At 46.7% G+C, this 16614-nt stretch overlaps 1 protein-coding gene across 1 annotated transcript in view; it reads right to left on the minus strand.

Moving 5' to 3' along the window:
* The window catches only part of TCERG1L (transcription elongation regulator 1 like), a 204091-nt gene that overhangs the window by 14070 nt on the left and 173407 nt on the right, over positions 1–16614 (minus strand). The window contains exon 10 of the mRNA XM_032608658.1: positions 5329–5464. Within this exon, the coding sequence (XP_032464549.1) occupies positions 5329–5464 (136 nt within the window). The remainder of the gene's footprint in view (positions 1–5328; positions 5465–16614) is intronic.

Genomic DNA, 16614 nt, shown 5'->3' on the forward strand with positions numbered 1-16614 from the left:
ATTTGATAAATAAAATTTTGTACTGTTATTCCACCGTATCTCAGCTAATTTTACTTACTTTTCTTTCACATTAGGGACAGTTATAACCCCTTTCCAGGCATTAGAGCGGGTGGTCCACAACTCCCCCAAGGTCATCTTCATGATTAGACCGCCATCTACTCACTAATAGAGAGGTGACCACAGTAATATCTGCAGAGCTGAATCGCCAAAGGCCGTAAGAGTTAATTCAGGAAAGAAAAACCACAGCATAGAAACCAAGAGAAAAGCCAAATCAAAGGTAAAGAAGAATGAGATTCAAAAAATAACCAACAGTAAATATTTGTACTTCTTACTATTCAGTGCTGGTGGAGCACGCTGGTCAAACACCGCTGGGGGAATACATTGTAAGAAAACGACTTTTCCCAAAACAATTTGGTAATATAGGTCAAATGTTGACAGCGTGTAGGAAACAATCCTACACACAAAAAAACCAACATTAAGGCATCGATATGGTCACCAGAATATTATTTAAACTAGCAAAACCGGGCAATAAACTAAATAAATGAAAAAAGGGATTTTTGAACTGACAATGAATTGGCTACTATACCCTCATCAGAAATGTTTCCAAAGGTTTATAGTAATATTTAAAAAATGGGTAAAAGGAGAAAACAGTGGACAAATGTATAAGTTAGGTTGAACCTTATGAAATTGACTATATTAAAAAACTTTGGTTCAGCCATGTTCAACTATAGTTCAATCTTGATTATACTGTATAATACAAATGTTTATTCTCGCTATTCCTTTAAAATCTGTTTTTAGAAAGAAAGACTGGAAGGAATGTACCCATTGATGATAATAACTGGGGTGGGGCTTCAGGTGATGTTTTTCTTATTTCTATTCTTTGTGTTTTGCCATTTTCCTACGATGAGCACGTGTTCTTTTGAGAGCACGATTCTGTTTTATTAGTTGTATGTGCCTGGTGAGGCTTTGAAGAGCTGTCATTGGAACATGAAGCACATAAGCTTCCCAAGGAGCAAAGATTCACCTCGTGGAAGAGACCCTGCGGGTGTCCACAACTCAAGAGCTACGGCTCAGGCACCTCACCTCCAGAGCCGTCTCACCTGTGATGTGTACCTGCACCTGCGGGTGACCGAAACCCTCCCTCATATGTCTCGGCCCAAGTGCCGCTACAGCTCCAGGCAACACCACTTATGCATCTGAGTGAAGGAGCGCCGGCCATCCCCCACCAGGGAGGGGGTCTTCCTGCCACATGGGAGAAAATGCAGCTTCCCTGATGGTGGGAGGACACCTGGTAAAGAACCTCTCCTTCATTTGGACCAACTCTGCACCAGAAACCTCATGGTGGGTGCCTGTCTTAGTGCAGAGAGAGACCACCGTGGCTGGGCTGGCGAGGGCCTGCGGCCTGTGGGTTCCATATATCAACACAGACTTGGACCCAAGTCGAGGGGTCTCAGCTGCAGAGCTGGCCTCTGTGCCAGTCAGTCTCCCCAAGGCTGCCCGCTGCAGGGAAGCTGGCTGGGTGTCACCCGCAGAGGGACCCTGGAGTGCCTGAATCAAGGTCCAGGGTTATGGAAGAGTCTTTCTTTCTTGGTGCCTGGGAAAGCCACTTCCAAGGGATACTTTGCAGAAGGAAGACACCTTCAATAAAATGTCTCTAATGCATTTATCTAAATAGACAGGGTTAAATTAATCCTCTGCTACTCAATGAATCCTGCCTCTTTATAGACCAAAGTTTAAAGAAAGCCCTACTGTGGTTTATACTAGTGAAACAATATAAAGACAAAACCTACCACTTACACATTTCAAAACCACAAAACCGAAGGCCCCTTCCCCAAGCCATAATCCCCATGGAATGCCCCAAACCATGCCCTTTTTAAACTACTAGAAATCCACACACCTAGTGCCATCATTCTATAAGCACATGAGTTTCTGAGCTGAAGCCCTGAACAAATGCAATGAAAAAATCTTATTTATCACCCAACCTATGAAAACAGTGACCTTTCTCGGCCTCATTTTTAAGCAACTGGAAATCTGATGAGCTTAGCTATCAAGCCCTCTTGAGCATGAGTGACTCATGGAATCTGTTGGACTTTATAAAGTCCAGAAGTCATAAATGGGGCTTCCCTGGTGGCGCAGCGGTCGAGAGTCCGCCTGCCGGTGCAGGGGACGCGGGTTCGTGCCCCGGTCCGGGAAGATCCCACATGCCGCGGAGTGGCTGGGCCCGTGAGCCATGGCCGCTGAGCCTGTGCGTCCGGAGCCTGTGCTCTGCAACGGGAGAGGCCACAACAGTGAGAGGCCCGCGTACCGCAAACAAACAAACAAAAACAGAAACAACAAAAGTCCTAAATGCTGGCTTTGCTTTACGACATCAGTGTGCATTCAGGTTGGCCTTTTCTCTTCGTGAACGGCATACGGGCTTCTTCTGAAACCCTTGTGAGATAGGGGTCTAGGCTCACCCCAGTCTCTCTCCAGAGAAAACCCAGAACACTGCAGCTGGTGCCTCCCATTCCCAGGGTGTTTTGCTGAGGATCACGCATGAGTACCTATGGAATGGGTGGGCGAATGGAATCAGCCACCTCAACGAGACAAGAACACACTGACAATCTCCTTAGTAAAACTGCTCAGCTGAGGCCACTGGGATACAGTCAGAGACTCACATCCTTGGGAAGGAGAGGGAGGCGTCTCCGGCGGCCCCAATCTCCCACGTGGCTTAGTCTGATGTTGTGCCGGTAACATGGGCCTGGTTGGTTCCAAAACAAAGAGGTGGAAAACTTAGACGTTGATGAGAGGGATGCTGCATGTATTTCTCAAATGCTCACAAGGCCATCACGTCTCACGGAGGACGGGCCATGCCGCCCAGTTAATTCCACTGGGACAGACTGGCTGGGTCCACTCAGATACTCGGAATTATGAATATTTCTGCACTGTCCTTGCAATCGGAAGAGGTGTGGCAGCAAAACTCGGGAGTGTCCCTCCCAATGGGTTTGCAGAAGAGAGTCGTATTCTCAGTGGCTCTGCGGGCAGAGGAATCTGCTTTATCACTTTCACACGAGTGATGCCATACGCCCTGTCGTGCAGACGCTCTGGGGCCACACGAGTGGGGGAGAGGGAAACAGAAACGGCAGCTGCTCCAGGAGATAAACCCCCTTATCCAGGCTCACGGGCCCACTCCGGGATCAGTGCTGGGCCAGCCCGGGGCACGTGCAGCAAGACCAGAGCTCGGACACGAAGGGAGTCCTGGGAAATCACTGAGCGCCTCCTGGGAGCCGGGCCCTGGGAACCCAACGGCGCATTGCAGAGTCCCGCGTCTCCAGGAGCTGCGAGCCAGCGTGGTGACCTGGCGACGCGGGAGGGACACTGAGCAGCCGTGTGGCATCACGTGTCAGCTGGGCAGCCAGGGGGCGAGGGAGGGAGGGCCTGCCAGGGAAGGGACCCCGTGCCAAGAGTGGAAGGTGGGTGAGGCGGGCTGTGAGACAGCTGAGGGCGGCCACCAGGGATGGTGACCGGTGGTGACACTGGGTACAAGCCTCCAGGACCAGGAGGACACTGACAGCCACGGAATAAGCAACCCCGTCGAGTGGCAGTGACGACATCTACATGGAGTCAATGCCCTGTTGGCAGAATCTTCCCGGGGTGGCTGGAGAAGGGAACGCGGGCACTGGACCCATTTCTCCGCTGTAGGAACAGAGGGGCTGCACGGCCAGAGCTCGGAGCCCCGGCCTGTGTTCCTGGCCTCCTCTCCTTAGCCAGGTAGTGACACTGGCTTTGTCAGCACGTCTCTGCTGTTGAAGTGGGAAGGCTGAGAAGGGGGCGAGGGCCGAGCAATGGGCGCAGGGAGAGGTCGGCCGGAGCCCTTTCCCAACTGCCGTGCGGAGTCTTCGGTGCGTCGGGCAGGGAGCCCACACCACACACACAAACACAAGCATGTACACTCACAGGCGCACACACACACATACAGAGACACACCTCTCACAAGAGAGTCAGTTGTTTCAAGGCTATTTCATCCTGCAGGATTTGTTTAATCAAATCATCTCTATGTCTTGGTAAAAAAAAAAGGAAAGTTGCATGGGGAGGGAGTCTTTTTTTAAAAATAAAATTTTAGCCAAGTAAATATAGTTTTTAAAATTATGTCTTTTTACAAAAACACGTCCTCCATCTACACCAGGGACCACTCCAGCGTGCGTGTGTGTTCGCGGTCTTCCCATTTTGCACTTCTGGGTTACTCGGCATATATGTGAGTATAGGCTTAATCCATTGCATTGCAGTTTTAAGCTCACAAGCCTACTTCTCCTTCCAGGTCCTTGTGCCAAGGGCTGTATTTTATTTTTGAGTGAGTCTCTAGACAGATAGAGCAATGCATGCATTAAAATTCATGGTGCAGAGGAAAAGAGGTTCCACGGAAGGTGCCTGAGATAATCTCCTTCTTACTCCTAATTCTTAAGTGCTGGCACTGTTTAGTTTCCCTGTAGCCCCAGGGCCTCACCCTGCCCAGGTGCCAGCACTACTCAGACCCGCTGCTCTGGGGTAGAGGAGGTCTCTCCAGACTGCCCCCCCCAACTCAGTTCCCAGCTGCACCTGCTCTGGGAGAGGCCGCGCAGGAAGCAGCCTTGGGTGGGTGCTGACTGCAGAGGGAATGTGCTTTTGAATTCCCAAGGCCATTTACAGTGTTCATTATAATTATCATTACACACCGGCTCCTATTACTGCCTTCTGCGTTCGGTCTCATTTTATGAAGAAATCCAACTGGGCTAAACTATTGTATCGGGCTCATTTCATACCCAAAAGCCAAAACAGGAACTACAAGTCATTGGAAGGAGATTCAATTATAAACTGTTTTTTCCTCCTCAATTCAAAATGAGATTCAGAAGTCAACTACAATTAAGACATCCCAGGTGTACGAAAACCGTTGGGTTGATCCAGAGGCGTATGAGTCCCTCCCCTAGTGAACAGGAGGGCTCTTCCCTCTGGGGGTGCGGAACCCAGAAGCCAGCAGGGCTCCAGCAGGAAGGCCATCAACACAGACCAATCATTTCTCCACATGGTCCCGGGGACCGTCCCTTCCAGGTGACCCACACCTGTTCACCTCTCAGCCACTTCCTTGGACAGGTGGCGACAGCTACCCCGCGATGCATCACACCCTTCAAAGCCTCCTTTCCCTTTTAGGACAAGAGGCAGGATTCATTTTCCTTTGCTTTGGCCTCACATCACGTGGCCCCTGAATGTCAGGCAGCGTGACTGCGGGCTCGGTGAGGAAGGGGAGGGGTCTTGGGCTGGGGGACAGTAGCTCAGCCACTCCCACTGAGGGCTGCTATCATGTAACATCCTTACCCCTCTCTCCAGGAGCATGTCTCGGAAGTGGGTCACCCGCTCCTCCAGGGGCAGAAGGATCTGGGGCGGGGGCGTCTTGGCACCCGTGTCCTTCCTCTCCGCCTCCTCGGGCTCGGGACTCACGTGGCCTTCCGTCCTTCAGGGCACAAGACACAGAGAGTCAGGCGTGACCTTGGAGACCCAACTGCTTCTCACTGCAAGCTTTCAAAACCCTCTGGTAACCCTGTAAGGGGCAAGGATTCTTTGGACACATTGCAAAGCCTGGAACAGTCAGCCCAACAGAGCAGAGATTTTGCTCTTGGGATGCAAACAGCTCTGCTGCCTTTGGGGCAGAAAGTTGAGACTGAAGCCCTAACAGGATGGACGCTCTTGGGAGGGAAGGCAGCGCTGGGAGCCTGAGGGCCGAGGGCACCCCGCTGGGCCACCAGGAAGGAGGCTGTGAGTCCCTCACCGTTTCACCGCCAGAGACCAGTCATCACCCGAGGGAACGGAGTGAGCCTGTCACTTGAACCAAGCGGTGGAGCTTCTACCTGGTTCTGCTTTTGTTTTCAGATACTGTTTCATTTCGGATAAATGCATGGAAGACATTTATGAGGAGACTATTCTATCCACACTCAGGGGACAGATAGCATTGTCCCGACGTCTAACCTGCGAGGGAGATTTCAGTGACAGCGGGGAGACGGGATGCCACCTGGGCGATCGGTACAGGGACGGGGACAGCTGGGCAACGTGAGCCCAGAGCCGGTCCGTCCCCCTCCACAGGGGTGGACGCAGCCACGGCCCGGACCCAAGGGGCAGGGAGGAGGGGGGCCTGGCGCGGACCCAGGGCAGGGGCCAGGCAGGGCGGCGGGGAGGAAGGAGAGAGGCTGCTTTGACGAAGCACCGGCTTGGCAATTTGCATCTTTTATTTAACTGGCCATTTGATAGGTCTCTTTATGGTTCTACACCTTCTTCTGAAAGCATCTGGAAACCTCCTTCTAAAGCACCTTGACGTTTGCTGCTGGAAGAAGTCATCTGGCCAAATGCAGACGTGTTACCCCCACTCCTGTCCGTCTCGCTCCCCAACCTGGGAGCAGGGTCTGCCCAGCCCCACCCCCGGTCTCCTCCCAGGCAGCCTGTTCTCAGCCAGGATACACAGACTGGACCTCCACCGCCCAGAGAGCAGCCCTGCTTAGACATCCAGACCCCTCTGCGGGGCCTCCTCCTGGCCTAGCCCTGCCCGCCCGCCCCCCCCACCCCGCCCCCAGGACCTGGGCCCTCGGGCAGAGACTTCAACAGGCTGGTGCAAACTTGATCCTGAGGCCACCTTTCTGATATGCGCTCAGGTCAAGCGAGGCTGTCAAACCTGAAGAGCAGCCCGCTGGGAAGCACCAGGACCTTGTGTCTCCTGCATCCGCGACAGCATCCTAAGTGCTTGGAGGTCCCGAACAGCAGGGCACACACACATCAAAAGCCTGGCGCTTCCCCCCCTCTTTGCAAAACCAGCCTCAACCCGGGAATTGCAGGGCTGAAGGTGCCCACGCCACGCACATCCGGGTTTTCTGATGTAGGTCAAGATCAGGGCTCAGGCCCGGGTGGTTTGTTCCTGGGGGACTTTGGCAGAGTGTCTGGAGACATCTGTGGTTGTCACCACTGGGAAGGTGCTCCGGCACATAGGGACAGAGGCCAGTGATACACAGGACCTGGGCACATCTGCACTCCCGCATTTCGGGAGAAGGAGACGGCCCGTTCAGCTCATACAGTCACTTAACGACTCAACCAGGGCAGCCCCACCTCCTGACGCCCACCAAATCTGCAGCTTTTCCACCTCTGTCCAGGGTGCTGTGAAAATACGCAGGTTACCAATCTGGGAACGTTATGAGAACGTGGTATCCCATGTGCTACGTCTAACAAGGGTTTCACGCATCAGGGTTATAACGTGGGTTAATCAAACCTCATGCAAAATGTGCAAAGAAAAAAACCTGCTTGCTCAGCCCATTAGGGAATCTTATTTACAGACCAACTATTGCAGGAGAACTTACATTCTTAGCTTCTTATGCAATTATGCGGAATTTTGAAAAGAGAAAATTACCAGTGGATTTGCCATTGAATTACACTCCAAAGGGTATAATTAGGATTTCTTTGTAATAAATTTTCATTAGTTAAAAATAGAAGTGTGGAAACAAGCCTCGCATTTTTGTAACTTGAAATAAGATTAATAGGAACGTTGTGAGTGTGGCAATGATCACGGATTACAGCTTATTCCACAAAATATTGTGTTCGGAACCACTGGGCACCTTCCAGACTGCAAAGCTATCAGTTCAATTAGAATTAATCAAAAGCAAATGAAAACTTGCTAAATATATTTTCAATATTCTTATGGCTGAAATATTTTGGTACAAAAAGTAAATTCTGGGAGGAGCTTCAAGATGACGGAAGAGTAAGACGCGGAGATCAGCTGCCTCCCCACAGATACACCAGAAATACATCTACAAGTGGAACAACTCCTACAGAACACCTACTGAACGCTGGCAGAAGACCTCAGACCTCCCAAAAGGCAAGAAACTCCCCACGTACCTGGGTAGGGCAAAAGAAAAAAGAATAAACAGAGACAACTGAATAAGGATGGGACCTGCACCAGTGGGAGGGAGCTGTGAAGGAGGAAAGGTTTCCACACACTAGGAAGCCCCTTCGCGGGCGGAGACTGCGGGAGGCAGAGGGGCAGAGCTTCGGAGCCGCGGAGGAGAGCACAGCAACAGGGCTGCGGAGGGCAAAGCGGGGAGATTCCCGCACAGAGGATCGGTGCTGACCGGCACTCACCAGCCCGAGAGGCTTCTCTGCTCCCCCCCCCCGGGGTGGGCGGGGGCTGGGAGCTGAGGCTCGGGCTCCGGTTGGAGCACAGGGAGAGGACTGGGGTTGGCGTGAACACAACCTGCAGGGGTTAGTGTGCCACGGCTAGCCGGGAGGGAGTACGGGGAAAAGTTTTCTTGCCTCTTTGTTTCCTGGTGCGCGAGGAGACGGGATTAAGAGCGCTGCTTAAAGGAGCTCCAGAGACGGGCGCGAGCCGCGGCTAAAAGCGCGGACCCCAGAGACAGGCAGGAGACGCTAAGGCTGCTGCTGCCGCCACCAAGAAGCCTGTGTGCGAGCACAGGTCACTCTCCACACCCCCCTTCCGGGGAGCCAGTGCAGCCCGCCACTGCCAGGGTCCCGGGATCCAGGGACAACTCCCCCGGAAGAATGCACCGCGGGCCTCAGGCTGGTGCAACGTCACGCCGGCCTCTGCCGCCGCAGGCCCGCCCCGCACTCCGTGCCCCTCCCTCCCCCTGGCCTGAGTGAGCCAGAGCCCCCGAATCAGCGGCTCCTTTAACCCCGTCTTGTCTGAGCGAAGAACAGACGCCCTCCGGCGACCCACACGCAGAGGCGGGTCCAAACTCAAAGCTGAGCCCCTGGGAGCTGTGAGAACAAAGAAGAGAAAGGGAAATCTCTCCCAGCAGCCCCAGGAGCAGGGGATTAAAGCTCCACAATCAACTTGATGTACCTGAATCTGTGGAATACCTGAATAGACAACCAATCATCCCAAATTGAGGAGGTGGACTTTGGGAGCAACGATATATATATTTTTTCCCTTTTTCTCTTTTTCTGAGTATGTATGTGTATGCTTCTGTAGGTGATTTTGTCTGTATAGCTTTGCTTTTACCATTTGTCCTAGGGTTCTGTCTGTCCATTTTTTCTTCTTTTTTTTAGTATAGTTTTTAGCGCTTGTTTACATTGGTGGATTTGTTTTTTGGTATAGTCGCTCTCTTCTTTCTTTGCTTTTGTATTACTTTTCAATTTTTTAAAATAATTACGTTTTATTTTTTAATAACTTTATTTTATCTTTTCCTTTCTTTCTTTTTTTCTCCCTGTTATTCTGAGCCGTGTGGATGACAGGCTCTTGGTGCTCCAGCCAGACATCAGGGCTGTGCTTCTGAGGTGGGAGAGCCAGGTTCAGGACACTGGTCCACCAGAGACCCCCCAGCTCCATGTAATAACAAATGGTGAAAATCTCCCAGAGATCTCCATCTCAACACCAACATCCAGCTCCACTCAATGACCAGCAAGCTACAGTGCTGGACAACCTATGCCAAACAACAAGCAAGACAGGAACACAACCCCACCCATTAGCAGAGAGGCTGCCTAAAATCATAATAAGGTCACAGACACCCCTAAACACACCACCAGACATGGACCTGCCCACCAGAAAGACAAGATCTAGCCTCATCCACCAGAACACAGGCATTAGTCCCCTTGACCAGGAAGCCTACACAACCCATGGAACCAACCTTAGTCACTGGGGGCAGACACCAAAGACAATGGGAACTACGAACATGCAGCCTGCAAAAAGGAGACCCCAAACACAATAAGTCAAGCAAAACGAGAAGACAGAGAAACACACAGCAGATGAAGGAGCAAGGTAAAAACCCACCAAACCTAACAAATGAAGAGGAAATAGGCAGTCTACCTGAAAAAGAATTCAGAATAATGATAGTAAAGATGATCCAAAATCTTGGAAATAGAATGGAGAAAATACAAGAAATGTTTAACAAGGACCTAGAAGAACTAAAAAGCAAACAAACAACGATGAACAACACAATAAATGAAATTAAAAATTCTCTAGAAGGGATCAATAGCAGAAAAACTGAGGCAGAAGAACGGATAAGTGACCTGGAAGATAAAATAGTGGAAATATAACTACTGCAGAGCAGAATAAAGAAAAAAGAATGAAAAGAATCGAGGACAGTCTCAGAGACCTCTGGGACAACATTAAATGTACCAACATTCAAATTATAGGGGTCCCAGAAGAAGAAGAGAAAAAGAAAGGGACTGAGAAAATATTTGAAGAGACTATAGTTGAAAACTTCCCTAATATGGGAAAGGAAATAGTTAATCAAGTCCAGGAAGCAGAGAGTCCCATACAGGATAAATCCAAGGAGAAACATGCCAAGACACATATTAATCAAACTATCAAAAATTAAATACAAAGAAAAAATATTAAAAGCAGTAAGGGAAAAACAGCAAATAACATACAAGGGAATCCCCATAAGGTTAACAGCTTATCTTTCAGCAGAAACTCTGCAAGCCAGAAGGGAGTGGCAGGACATATTTAAAGTGATGAAAAGGAAAAACCTACAACCAAGATTACTCAACCCAGCAAGGATCTCATTCAGATTTGATGGAGAAATTAAAACCTTTACAGACAAGCAAAAGCTAAGAGAATTCATCACCACCAAACCAACTTTACAAAAAATGCTAAAGGAACTTCTCTAGGCAGGAAACACAAGAGAAGGAAAAGACCTACAATAACAAACCCAAAACAATTAAGAAAATGGTAATAGGAACATACATATCGATAATTACCTTAAATGTGAATGGACTAAATACTCCCACCAAAAGACACAGATTAGCTGAATGGATACAAAAACAAGACCCGTATATATGCTGTCTACAAGAGACCCACTTCAGACCTAGAGACACATACAGACTGAAAGTAAGGGGATGGAAAAAGATATTCCATGCAAATGGAAATCAAAAGAAAGCTGGAGTAGCAATTCTCATATCAGACAAAACAAAGACTATTACAAGAGACCAAGAAGGACACTACATAATGATCAAGGGATCAATCCAAGAAGAAGATGTAACAATTGTAAATATTTATGCACCCAACATACGAGCACCTCAATACATAAGGCAAATACTAACAGCTATAAAGGGGAAATCGACAGTAACACAATCATAGTGGGGGACTTTAACACCCAACTTTCACCAATGGACAGATCATCCAAAGTGAAAATAAATAAGGAAACACAGCTTTAAATGACGCATTAAACAAGATAGACTTAATTGATATTTAGAGGACATACCATCCAAAAACAACAGAATACACTTTATTCTCAAGTGCTCATGGAACATTCTCCAGGATAGATCATATCCTGGGTCACAAATCAAGCCTTGGTAAATTTAAGAAAATTGAAATCATATCAAGTATCTTTTCTGATCACAACGCTATGAGACTACATATCAATTACAGGAAAAAATCTGTAAAAACTACAAACACATGGAGGCTAAACAATACACTACTTAATAACCAAGAGATCACTGAAGAAATCAAAGAGGAAATCAAAAAATACCTAGAAACAAATGACAATGAAAACAGGACTACCCAAAACCTATGGGATGCAGCAAAAGCAGTTCTAAGAGGGAAGTTTATAGCAATACAATCCTACCTTAAGAAACAAGAAACATCTCAAATAAACAACCTAACCTTACACCTAAAGCAATTAGAGAAAGAAGAACAAAAAACCCCCCTAAATTAGCAGAAGGAAAGAAATCATAAAAATCAGAAATAAATGAAAAAGAAATGAAGGAAGCAATAGCAAAGATCAATAAAACTAAAAGCTGGTTCTTTGAGAAGATAAACAAAATTGATAAACCATTAGCCAGACTCATCAAGAAAAAAAGGGAGAAGACACAGAGCAATAGAATTAGAAATGAAAAAGGAGAAGTAACAACCGACACTGCAGAAATACAAAGGATCATGGGAGATTACTTCAAGCAACTATATGCCAATAAAATGGACAACCTGGAAGAAATGGACAAATTCTTAGAAATGCACAACCTGCCAAGACTGAACCAGGAAGAAATAGAAAATATGAACAGACCAGTCACAAGCACTGAAATTGAAACTGTGATTAAAAATCTTCCAACAAACAAAAGCCCAGGACCAGATGGCTTCACAGGCGAATTCTATCAAACATTTAGAGAAGAGCTAACACCTATCCTTCTCAAACTCTTCCAAAATATAGCAGAGGGAGGAACACTCCCAAACTCATTCTACGAGGCCACCATCACCCTGATACCAAAACCACACAAAGATGTCACAAAGAAAGAAAACTACAGGCCAATATCACTGATGAACATAGATGCAAAAATCCTCAACAAAATACTAGCAAATAGAATCCAACAGCACATTAAAAGGATCATACACCATGATCAAGTGGGGTTTATCCCAGGAATACAAGGATTCTTCAATATACACAAATCAATCAATGTGATACACCATATTAACAAATTGAAGGAGAAAAACCATATGATCATCTCAATAGATGCAGAGAAATCTTTCAACAAAATTCAATGCCCATTTATGATTAAAACCCTCCAGAAAGTAGGCATAGAGGGAACTTACCTCAACATAATAAAGGCCATATATGACAAACCCACAGCCAACATCATCCTCAATGGTGAAAAACTGAAACCATTTCCACTAAGGTCAGAACAAGACAAGGTTGCCCACTCTCACCACTATTATTCAACATAGTTTTGGAAGTTTTAGCCACAGCAATCGGAGAAGAAAAAGAAATAAAAGGAATCCAAATTGGAAAAGAAGAAGTAAAGCTGTCACTGTTTGCAGACGACATGATACCATACACAGAGAATCCTAAAGAAGCTACCAGAAAACTTCTAGAGCTAATCAAAGAATTTGGTAAAGTAGCAGGATACAAAATTAATGCACAGAAGTCTCTAGCATTCCTATACACTAATGATGAAAAATCTGAAAGTGAAAATAAGAAAACACTCCCATTTACCATTGCAACAAAAAGAATAAAATACTTAGGAATAAACCTACCTAAGGAGACAAATCTGTATGCAGAAAATTATAAGACACTGATGAAAGAAATTAAAGATGATACAAATAGATGGAGAGATATACCATGTTCTTGGATGGGAAGAATCAACATGGTGAAAATGACTATACTACCCAAAGCAATCTACAGATTAATTGCAATCCCTATCAAACTACCACTGGCATTTTTCACAGAACTAGAACAAACAATTTCACAATTTGTATGGAAACACAAAAGACCCTAAATAGCCAAAGCAATCTTGAGAAAGAAAAACAGAGCTGGATGAATCAGGCTCCCTGACCTCTGACTATACTACAAAGCTACAGTAATCAAGACAGTATGACACTGGCACAAAAACAGAAATATAGAGCAATGGAACAGGATAGAAAGCCCAGAGATAAAGCCACACACATTTGGTCACCTTAACTTTGATAAAGGAGGCAAGAATATACAATGGAGAAAAGACAGCCTCTTCAAGAAGTGGTGCTGGGAAAACTGGACAGCTACATGTAAAAAAATGAAATTAGAATATTCCCTAACACCATACACAAAAATAAATCTCAAAATGGATTAAAGACCTAAATGTAAGGTCAGACACTATCAAACTCTTAGAGGAAAACGTAGGCAGAACACTCTATGACATAAATCCAGCAAGATCCTTTTTGACCCACCTCCTAGAGAAATGGAAATAAAAACAAAAATAAACAAATGGGACCTAATGAAACGTAAAAGCTTTTGCACAGCAAAGGAAACCATAAACAAGAAGAAAAGGTACAACCCTCAGAATAGGAGAAAATATTTGCCAATGAAGCAACTGACAAAGGATTAATCTCCAAAATTTACAAGCAGCTCATGCAGCTCAATATCAAAAAAACAAAGAACCCAGTCCAGAAATGGGCAGAAGACCTAAACAGACCTTTCTCCAAAGAAGATATACAGATTGCCAACAAACACATGAAAGAATGGTCAACATCACTAATCATTAGAGAAATGCAAATCAAAACTACAATGAGCGATCACCTCACACCAGTCAGAATGGCCATCATCTAAAAATCTACAAACAATAAATGCTGGAGAGGGTGTGGAGAAAAGGGAATCCTCTTGCACTGTTGGTGGGAATGTAAATTGATACAGCTACTATGGAGAACGGTATGGAGGTTCCTTAAAAAACTAAAAATAGAACTACCATACGACCCAGCAATCCCACTACTAGGCATATACCCTGAGAAAACCATAATTCAAAAAGAGTCATGTACCACAATGTTCATTGCAGCTCTATTTACAATAGCCATGGAAACAACCTAAGTGTCCATCAGCAGATGAATGGATAATGAAGATATGGCACATATATATATACAATGGAATATTACTCAGCCATAAAAAGAAATGAAATTGAGTTTTTTGTAGTGAGGTGGATGGACCTAGAGTCTGTTGTACAGAGTGAAGTAAGTCATAAAGAGAAAAACAAATACCGTATGCTAACACATATATATGGAATCTAAAAAAAAAAAAAAAAAAAAAGGTCATGAAGAACCTAGGGGCAAGATGGGAATAAAAACTCAGACCTACTAGAGAATGGACTTGAGGACACGGGGAGGGGGAAGGGTAAGCTGGGACGAAGTGAGAGAGTGGCATGGACATATATACACTACCAGATGTAAAATGGATAGCTAGTGGGAAGCAGCCACATAGCACAGGGAGATCAGCTCGGTGCTCTGTGACCACCTAGAGGGGTGGGATAGGGAGGGTGGGAGGGAGGGAGGCGCAACAGGGAGGAGATATGGGGATATATGTATATGTATAACTGATTCACTTTGTATACAGCAGAAACTATCACACCATTGTAAAGCAATTATAGTCCAATAAAGATGTTTAAAAAAAGGAGTAAATTCTAATACTTAAAATAAAAGCTAGCTCAAGCCAAAATTGTATGGAGGGTGAGAGGCAGCATCCCCTGGGGCACAGTTGGGTACCCAAGCCTTGCTGGCTGTGGCGGGCTGGGAACAGCTGCAGTGCTGGGGTCTCTTCACTCTGAGGGGCCTCATGTCCCGTGCACCTTGTCCCCCTCTTGGAGACATCATGGTGGCCACACCCTCCTGGAGCTCTGCCCCCAAACACACCCTGCACTGCCCCTCCCCCAGCCCTCTAACTGCCACTGAGCTTATCCAGCTGAACCCCTAACGACGGGTGTGCGTGTGCACACGCGTGTCTGTCCCCTGTGGGTGATCTGTAGGGCCAGGGTTTTCGGATTCTGCCCGTGTGCTCAGTACAGCACATCAGTCTGTCCAACGCACTAGACCACATGCAGTGCGACTGGATTCTAGACACAGCGAGTACTTTCACGAACAACAAACTTTCATTAGTTTATCTGGGGCTGAGGGGACTCGGGCCTCTGGACCTGGCACATCTGCTACCTGTCCAGAGGCCACCTCTCCGACGCACAGACACGCCTCCTTCCGCCTCCTGAATCTTCCCATGGAGCCATCCTGGGGTCGGAATGGTCACCCTGGCAAAGAAATTATAGCCACTGACGAGTGGCTTTTTTTTTATTGTCCAGTCTATGAGGGGAGGTGGTGAGAGAGAGAGAAGGAAGGAAGGGAGGGAGGGAGGGAGGGAGGGGAGGGTGAGAGAGGGAAGGGAGACATTGATACAGAAGACTGCACTGTTGTTTCAGCAGGTGCACACTGGGGAGGTATATTTCTCAGCAAGTCTGAGGCCCCCCAGTTGACTCAAGTATCAACAGAGTTGTGCCCCCTTATCCACAAGGGGTATGTTCCTAGACCCCCGGCAGACGCCTGAAACATTGGCTAGTATTGAATCCTAAAGATATAGATATATGTTATGGTTTTTTCCTATCTAGACATACCTATGACAAACTTTAATTTATAAATTAGGCACAGTAAGAGATTAGCAACAATAATGAAATACAACAATGATGACAATATACTGTAATAGAAGTTACGTGAACGCGGTCTCTCTCTCTCAAAATGGCTTATGCAAATTAAATGCCTTTTCCATCTTAACTTGAGCTCATCGCACACTGTGGCCAGAAGTATTGCAGTGTGAGGTGTAATAGGAAAACTAGCGTGAATTCCCTTTTTCCTTCTTCACAATTTCATGGATGGAAGATTCATTCTGACCAGAGATCTTAGCAACTTTATCATTCAATTTATTTTTCTTCCCTTATTAAGTCAAGAACTTTCACCTTTTCACTACAGGAAGCACTTTCTGGCTTCTCGTTGGTAGATCCGAATTGCCAGCATCACTACTCTTACGCTTTGGGGCAGTTATTAAGAAAAATCAGGGTTACTTGAACACAAGCACTGTGACACTGTGACTGTGGGTCGGACAATCGAGACGGCTACCGAGTGACAACCGGATGGGACAGCCTGGACAGAAGGATGATTCACGTCCCGGGCAGGATGGAGCTGACGGTATGAGATTTCACGTTACTCAGAACGGCATGTGATTTAAGACACATGAGTTGTTTATTTCAGGAATCTTCCACTTAATATTTTTGGACCTCGTTTGACCACAGATTAGCTCAAACTGCAGAAAGCAAACGCTCAGGTAAGGGGGGACAACTGTATACACGTGTCATCATCCCACCACCCAGATGGGCAGGAGCTCAGAGTACAGAGCGGAA

Source organism: Phocoena sinus, chromosome 16, assembly GCF_008692025.1.
Source record: "Phocoena sinus isolate mPhoSin1 chromosome 16, mPhoSin1.pri, whole genome shotgun sequence".
NCBI lineage: Eukaryota > Metazoa > Chordata > Mammalia > Artiodactyla > Phocoenidae > Phocoena > Phocoena sinus.